The sequence below is a fragment of the Pezoporus flaviventris genome, unplaced genomic scaffold (genome assembly GCF_033815535.1).
Source record: "Pezoporus flaviventris isolate CSIRO_AGI_PZ_B2104156 unplaced genomic scaffold, CSIRO_AGI_Pfla_v1 ptg000551l, whole genome shotgun sequence".
NCBI lineage: Eukaryota > Metazoa > Chordata > Aves > Psittaciformes > Psittacidae > Pezoporus > Pezoporus flaviventris.
Genome location: NW_026893098.1, coordinates 93,774 through 101,443, shown reverse-complemented (window position 1 = coordinate 101,443; position 7,670 = coordinate 93,774). Strand labels below are relative to the sequence as shown.

At 44.4% G+C, this 7,670-nt stretch overlaps 1 protein-coding gene and 1 pseudogene across 1 annotated transcript; one reads left to right on the top strand and one right to left on the bottom strand.

Annotated features, from left to right (window-relative positions):
- Positions 1 to 1,694: 1,694 nt before the first annotated feature.
- On the bottom strand, positions 1,695 to 2,694 carry LOC133263963 (olfactory receptor 5F1-like; annotated as a pseudogene).
- Positions 2,695 to 6,476: 3,782 nt separating this feature from the next.
- LOC133263965 (olfactory receptor 5AP2-like) lies at positions 6,477 to 7,436 on the top strand. The gene has a single exon (XM_061443853.1). It carries the CDS (start codon positions 6,477 to 6,479, stop codon positions 7,434 to 7,436), a length of 960 nt encoding a protein of 319 aa, XP_061299837.1.
- The last annotated feature ends 234 nt before the right edge of the window (positions 7,437 to 7,670 follow it).

Genomic DNA, 7,670 nt, shown 5'->3' with positions numbered 1-7,670 from the left:
GCCTCATCCAACCTGGCCTTGTACACTGCCAGGGATGGATCATTCACAGCCTCCCTGGGCAACCTATTTCAGTGCCTCACCACCCTAACAGGAAAGAATTTCCTCCTTAGATCCAATCTAAACTTCCCCTATTTAAGTTTTAACCCGTTACCCCTTGTCATAGAGGAATCATGCAGGAATCATAGAGGAGTCATAGAAGAGTCAACAGCAGTCATACAGGAGTCATAAAGGAGTCATAGAGGAGTCATAGTGAAGTCATAGAGGAGTAATAGAGAAGTCATAATAGAGTCATAGTGGAGTCATATAGGAGACATCGTGTCATATATTCTTAGAGGTGTCATAGAGGAGTCATAGTAGAGTCATAGATCAGTCATAGTGGAGTCATAGAGGAGTGTCGTGGTTTAAACCCAGTCAGGCAATTTGTTCACTCACTCCCCCTCTTCTTTCCCTCCCCCTGCTCCCGGAGGGATGGAGAGGAGAGTCAAAAAGAATGCAACTCCCACAGGTAGAGTTAAGAACAGTTTAGTAACTAAGGTATAACACAAATCACTACTGCTACCACCAATGATAATAATAATGATAAAGGAAATAACAAGGGAAGAGAATACAACACCTCACCACCAGCCAACCGATAGCTCACTCCCCAGGCCCAACCAAGCACTGACCCATACCTCCTCCAACCCTGCAGTCTCCCAGCCCTTCCGGCTAACTCCCAGTTACATCCTGGGCATGACGTGCTGTGGTATGGAATACCTCTTTGGTCAGTTTGGGTCAGGTGTCCTGTCTCTGCTTCCTCCCGGCTTCCCCTCCTCCCTGGCAGAGCATGAGGCTCACAAAGTCCTTCGCCAAACCAAAACATCATTGTTATCAGCTCTGTTCCCAAGCCGAAAGTCAAAACACTGCACTGCATCAGCTACCAAGGAGGAGGAAAAAGACTGCTACTGCTGAACCCAGGACAAAGCACTTCAAAGCACTTTGAAGGATTAAAGTGCAGCAGGGAAATCTTCAAATACCTTTGAACATTCTTTGATGGATAGTTGATTGGTCTGTGATTATGGAAGAAGATTCCAGGAAGTTCCTCTCAAACTTCCCTGTTTCCTGCAGCTTTAGGAAACTTTTCTTCCTTCTCTCTCCTCCAAGCCTCCTTGGTCTGCCCTGTGTGTTCTCCTGCATGCTCCCATCTGTCATGGGGATTACCTGGAAGCACTGAAATTCACCTAAAGTACATAGATCACATCTCATGGCTGGAAGAGGTACAGCACTTGGTAGAGTGTCCACCACACTGATGAATGATGTCCAAGCTGTAAGAGACCACAAGTGGGCTCTTGAAAAGACAGCTGAGAAAATAGTCCAAGTCCTCAGCAGAAATCTCACAAATGGGTTATTTTAACAGGACTGAGCCTTGTCATCGTATTTCCCTTCAAGAAAGAAGCAATTTAGGGTTGCTTAAGCAATGGCAGGTACATAAGAAAGACCGGCACTTTCTTGCCGACAAATATTCAGGAACAAGTTGGACATTTTAGCATGTTTCATCACAAATCATCCTTTGGTGGCTCTTCAGTGAGTATGTGTTTCCCTTATTATGAAATACACTATCAAGAGGCAAATGTATAGCAAATTAATCCCACATTCATAAAGGTGGTCTACAAAACGAATAATAATATATAGAAGTATTATCACAGCTTCTCTCCAACCTCAAAAAGACTCAAAAAACACCAACCCCACTCCCATCACTGTCTAAGTGACAAACCATTTACCACTTTGGCAGGGAAATAATCATTCTCCCCACTGTTCTCTTCAGAGCACTCTTTATCTCCTTGTTCCTCAGGCTGTAGATGAAAAGGTTCAACATTGGGGTCACCGTGGTGTAAAAGACAGAAACTATTTTGTCCCTGCCCAGGTTGTAGCTGGAGCTGGGCCGTAGGTACATGAAGATAAGGGTCCCATAGAAGATGGTGACAACCACTAGGTGGGATGCACAGGTACCAAAAGCTTTGCCCAGCACAGAGCCTGTCCTCATGATGGTGAAGAGGATGTGGCCATAGGAGATGAGGATGACTGATATTGTGGCGACCTCCCTGAAGCCCCCCAAAAGCAAACAGCAACACTTGGTTGAGGGAAGTATCAGAGCAAGCCAACTTTGAGAGTGGTGGCCCATTGCAGAAGAAGTGGTCAATGACATTGGGGCCACAGAAGGACACCCTCAATGCAAAGTCTGTGAAGATGGCTGAATTAAAAAGCCCAACTGCATAGGACCCAGCTAAGAGGGAAACACAGACCTTCTTGGACATGAGGATGGGGTAATGCAAAGGGTTGCAGATGGCAACATAGCGGTCATATGCCATCCCAGCTAGGAGGTAGCACTCTGTGATTGCAAAAGCAGCATAGATATAGAGCTGTAGGAAGCAGCCAGCAAAAGAAAGTCTTCCTTTCAGACAAGAGGTTCAGCAGCATTTTGAGTGTCACCACGGAGGAGTAGCACAGATCCAAGAAGGACAAGTGGCTGAGGAAGAGGTACATGGGGCTCTGAAGCTGGGAATCGAGCCAGACTGCAGCAATGATGCCAAGGTTTCCTATCACGGTGGTGACATAGATGAGCAGGAAAAGCACAAAGAGGGTAACCTGGAAGTCGAGGCAATCTGTGAACCCCTTGAAAACAAACTCTGTCACTGTAGTCCAGTTTTCCCAGGCCATCAGTGTCCAAGAGGCTCCCAGTTCCCAGGCAGCCGGGTGGTTTCCATGGGCTTGGTTATGATGACTTAATCCCTTGCTTAATTATTAGTGGGGTTTAATCCTGTACTCTGTAGATAATGAAGACATTCTCTAATGAAACACTGCCAGGCACCTTGGCAGGATGCTTAGGTGGTCCACAACCACCTGCCCATGCAGGGAGTCACTGACTACATCTACCACTCAAGCTCTTAGACCAAGCTTTGAATATATGTTCTACCTTCACACACCAATTTCAAAGGAAGTCTGAAGCCAACAAAACAAGTTTTCCCTTGGACATCACCGTGGTCTTCACTATGTTTCCATCTGCCTGCAGTTTTCTCCACATTAAGGGAAGAGCAGCTCAGGTTGACTGTTGTGATAATACACAAAGTAAAGGAATATTAACTTTCATGCTGCTTTTCAGGTTGAAGAGGTCCCAGAGACTCTTTTCATTACCCCAGGTAGCTCAGCATCTGCATTGTTGCTCCTTAGTCTAAGTGCTCAGAAATAAAAGCAATATGTTGGTTTTCATTAAAAACAACTGATTAATAACAAGGTTAGTGGCTACTTTGGGGGCTAAACTGCATCTCAATAACTGCTCTCATCTCATAAGAATAAATACATAGAAGAGACAGACGGGCATATGAATTTATCTTTCCTTCTCTTCCAGCTTCACTAGTGACTTGTTAAAAATGTGCTTTTCCCTTTAATTTCTATCATTCAAATTACATTTTAAGCAAACAGCAAATACTTCCAAGCAACTGATTTCATGTCAGATTAAGGTCAGGAAGTAAAACTTCCTTTTAGAAAGGATTTATAACATAACCATGTGTCTCAAACACAGACATTTGAGAGGAGTTTAAAACTAGTTCCACCACCATCCCCCAAAACAGTACCTGAGATGCCACTTCTGGTTTCCTGTTGAAGACCCAGCCTGTTTCAGGCTGAGCTATTATTGTGCCTACCTCTTGTTCCTTTCTGCAAGGAAATCATTCAAAGACAGAACCTGCACCTTGTCATTGCTGAGGGGAACTAGAAAGGCAACAATACAGACAAATAGAGCATATCCTATTGAAATTGTCTATGCTGATCTCTTAAATAGGATAAAATACATCCCCAAAAAGGATTGTGTCAGGAGAGGGGGTAAATACATAAGATATTAGACATTTCTTCTGTACATGTTTATATTTGTCCCGTATAACCATTACCACTAAGCAAGGAGATGTTTGCAAAGGGCTTTTACTAAGACTGGAAACCCATTACCACACCACAGTGCTACCCACATACTCAAAAACATTATTCTACAATTGTATTTGGAAAATGGAGGTGATACTAATGACTAGAGAGTAACACTCCAGTATAAAGTTCAATTGATCACTCTAATTCCCTCACTGAATAGACTATCTCCTATTGTGCCCATGCAGGAATATGGTCTGGATGGAGAGGGACTGCCAGAGCAGTGAACAGTGTCTGGGCTGTTGGGTGCAGAGGGTAATGGGTTCTACTCTGCAGGAACATGGGGAGTGCCACAGGGGTTTGTCTCCTTAATCTATCTAAATTGAACCGAAGGAGAACACCACTGTGTGCAGGGACCATCCCATGGTACCTGAGCAGGAAAAGCAGAGCAGGAACAGAGACCTAGGCCAAGTTCAGCCAAGATTCCAGAGCATCAAGCGAGTTGGAGACTATGAAGCACATCCAAAACCAAGCCAACACAGGTCAAGTCAATCCCCTGGTCAGGTTTAGGTCCAGCAATTGCGAGGGAAGTCCACAAGCAACCTCAGATCACCATCAACAGATTCCATAGATGTGCACAACTAATGCTAAACTGGAAACCAGAATTTCTCAAGCATAGTGCAACCACCTTGGGCTGAGCTTAAATAGAGATGAGGGGTAAATGGGTGGAGGGTAGGGATGAAGCGCCAGCTGAGGCTGCTCAGGTGGATAAAGGCCTATTAGCTCACCCTGGGACAATTCATCACTGCTTCAAATGCCCATTTCTCACCCTTCAATACAGTGGAAGCCCTAAAGCACCAGCTCAGGTGTTGGACATTCAGGCACTACATGTGGATAATCCTATTGGGGCTGGAAAACTGGGGGCGCAAGTGTGCACAGAGGGACAGCAGCAGCTCCAGAGAAGGAGTCACTTGTTCTTCGTGTTGTATTTAGGGACCCTCTGCAAGATCAGGAATGTCTCTAAATCCCTCCTCATTCTGTTGCCAAGGTGAGACCAAAACCATTGCATAGTCCACAAGTATGCCAGAAGCATCCTATGAGCTGCTCAGCACTGCTGCTGTGTAGCTGTGCTCTGGCTTGGCTCATCCACTCCATGTCTCTCAGATGCCCAAGTACCACAATGCCTTTCAGAGGTGATTTCACACCCTTTGCTTTTTTCTTCTCTTCGTTTTCCTCAGGTAAGTCATGAGCAGCCCTGGAGGCTTCCTCCCAGGAGAGCACAGGCAACTGTATTTACAGCCCAGAACCACAAGCTGGGCTCTTGGAGTCTGAAGGAGTTCACCTCTCTTCACATCGGGTGCTTAACAGAGCTGATGCTGGCACGTAGATGTTCTCTGCTGCTTTGGGGATTAACCCATGGCTCCCATCACTCGGTGGCAGACGGAAGTCACAGGAGGTAACATCAACACAAAGCAGAGCCTCACCTTCATTGAAGCAGTGGTATTTCTTCTTCATGTCCTCAGGTCCTCTTTGGGAAAGCTGTGTCAGAAAACAGCCTTATCAATGTGAGTTCTTTTTATAATAAGAGGGAGCAATGTCTGATGCAGGTTGTGTTTCTTTTACAGAGGCTGCTAAAGCAAGAAGCACTGATTTATTCAAGAGTTAAATGAAGATGAATCTTATTTTGTTATAAAGAAATGCAACACTGCAGATTGTCAGCAGAATATAGTCACTGACTAATATAGTCAGTAACAAATCAGCACATTGTAACATCCACTCCTTTTTAATGCAAGCAACTTAATGCTCATAGGTTTAGGATGCTTCATTGTGCTGAAGCTCAGAGAGGTATAAATCATGTGAATTTTATCTGTTATGAATAAAGTCAAATAGTTTGATAAATGTGATTTGGTGACTAGAATGATAACTAAAAGGCAAGGGAAAATGCGTGCAGTTAATTCACGTGTAAACTGGATTTCACTGGGACTGGGACTTTCTATCCCCCTGGTTTACATGCGCTACTATGAGGTTTTCAGGTGTCTTCTGACCAAATTAACTCTGAAAACTGAAAAGTGAAAGTGAAGAAAGATCTGATTCTTTTCTTTAATCTGAAAACACACGCGCTTGAATAAATCCATAGTTTTAAGAGTCCTAGCATTGAAAATACTATTTGTTCCTAGAATGCGGTCCCAGTTCAAGATACCTCAACTGTATAACATAAAATATATATAATTTGGGTTAGAAAATATAGTGGAATATATAGTAATGTAGCAGTTAAACTGGTCATTGTTTCAATTACAATATGGTCCAAAAGTGCCTAAATAAATCCATTGTTTTAAGTGTTCCAGTATAGAAAACCAAAAATGTCATTTGTTGCTTCAGTGTGCTTCCTGTTCCTTTATAAATACACTAAGTGAAGACCAGAAAACCATATGATTTTGGTTAAAAAGACAGAATAATATATGAATTCAAACAAAATGTGGCACTTAAAAACGTGATTGATTGGAGTCAAATATGGTCCAAAAATGAATCTCCACTTCTAAAAACTCTTATGTTTCTCTTCCTTTTGCCTCAGCAGGTAGCACCAGGTCATGGAAGGAAATCAGACCCAGACTGAATTCATCCTGTTGGGAATTACAGACAGCCCATATGCACAGACCCCTCTGTTCGTGTTGTTTCTGTTGATTTACATTGTCACTTTGGTGGGGAACTTTGGCATTATCATCTTGGTTCGGGTGTCTCCCAGCCTCCACACCCCCATGTACTTCTTCCTCACCCATTTTGCCTTCATTGACATCTGCTATTCCACAGTCATCTCCCCCAGGATGCTGGCAGACCTGTTATCAGAGGACAAAACCATTTCTTTTCTTGGCTGCATGATGCAGTTCTTCATGTTCTCTTTCTTTGCTATTAGTGAGTGCCACCTCCTGGCCATGATGGCCTACGACCGTCACGTTGCTATCTGCCAGCCCCTGCTTTATGTGACCATCATCTCCAGATGTGTCTGCTGGCAGCTGGTAGCATCATCCTACCTATTTGCCTTCCCCAGTGCCATCATCTTCACATGGTGCGTGTTTGGAGGTTCCCTCTGTGGTCCCAACCGCATTGACCACTTCTTCTGCGACGTCGTCCCTGTGCTAAAGCTCGTGTGCTCCGACATGCACAACAGTGAGAGGGTCATCTTTGCCTTCGTCACCATCAATGTGGTGGGCACAAGTGTGGTCATTTTGCTCTCCTACATCTCTATCATCCACACCGTGCTGAGGATGTGCTCAGCACAGAGCAGGGTCAGAGTCTTCCACACCTGTGCCTCCCATTTGACGGCTGTTTCCATATACTTTGGGTCAGCATTCTTCATGTACCTACAACCTTCTTCTAGCCACAGAAGCCTGGATAAGGTGGCCTCCATCTTCTACGCCGTAGTCACCCCCATGCTCAACCCATTCATCTACAGCCTGAGGAACAAGGAGGTGAAGCTGGCTCTGGTGAGGTGCAGGAGAAGGTTCTTAAATGGCTGGCAACATAGAAGAGTTCTGTCATCTAGGACATGAACAGCTCATCCTAACTGAAGAAGACTGCGATGCACTAAAACAATGATATTTTCCACTAACCCTCATGACTTTATTTACATTCTTCCACAATTCCTGCTCAGAAGCCAGTGACAGTATTGAATGAGAAAGAGACCCAGCCATCACATCTTCCTTGGAAGGAAATCATTAGGAGGGGAACCTCAAACTTCAATTCACTTTGCAGGCACCATCCTGGAGGTAGAAATTACCTTCAAT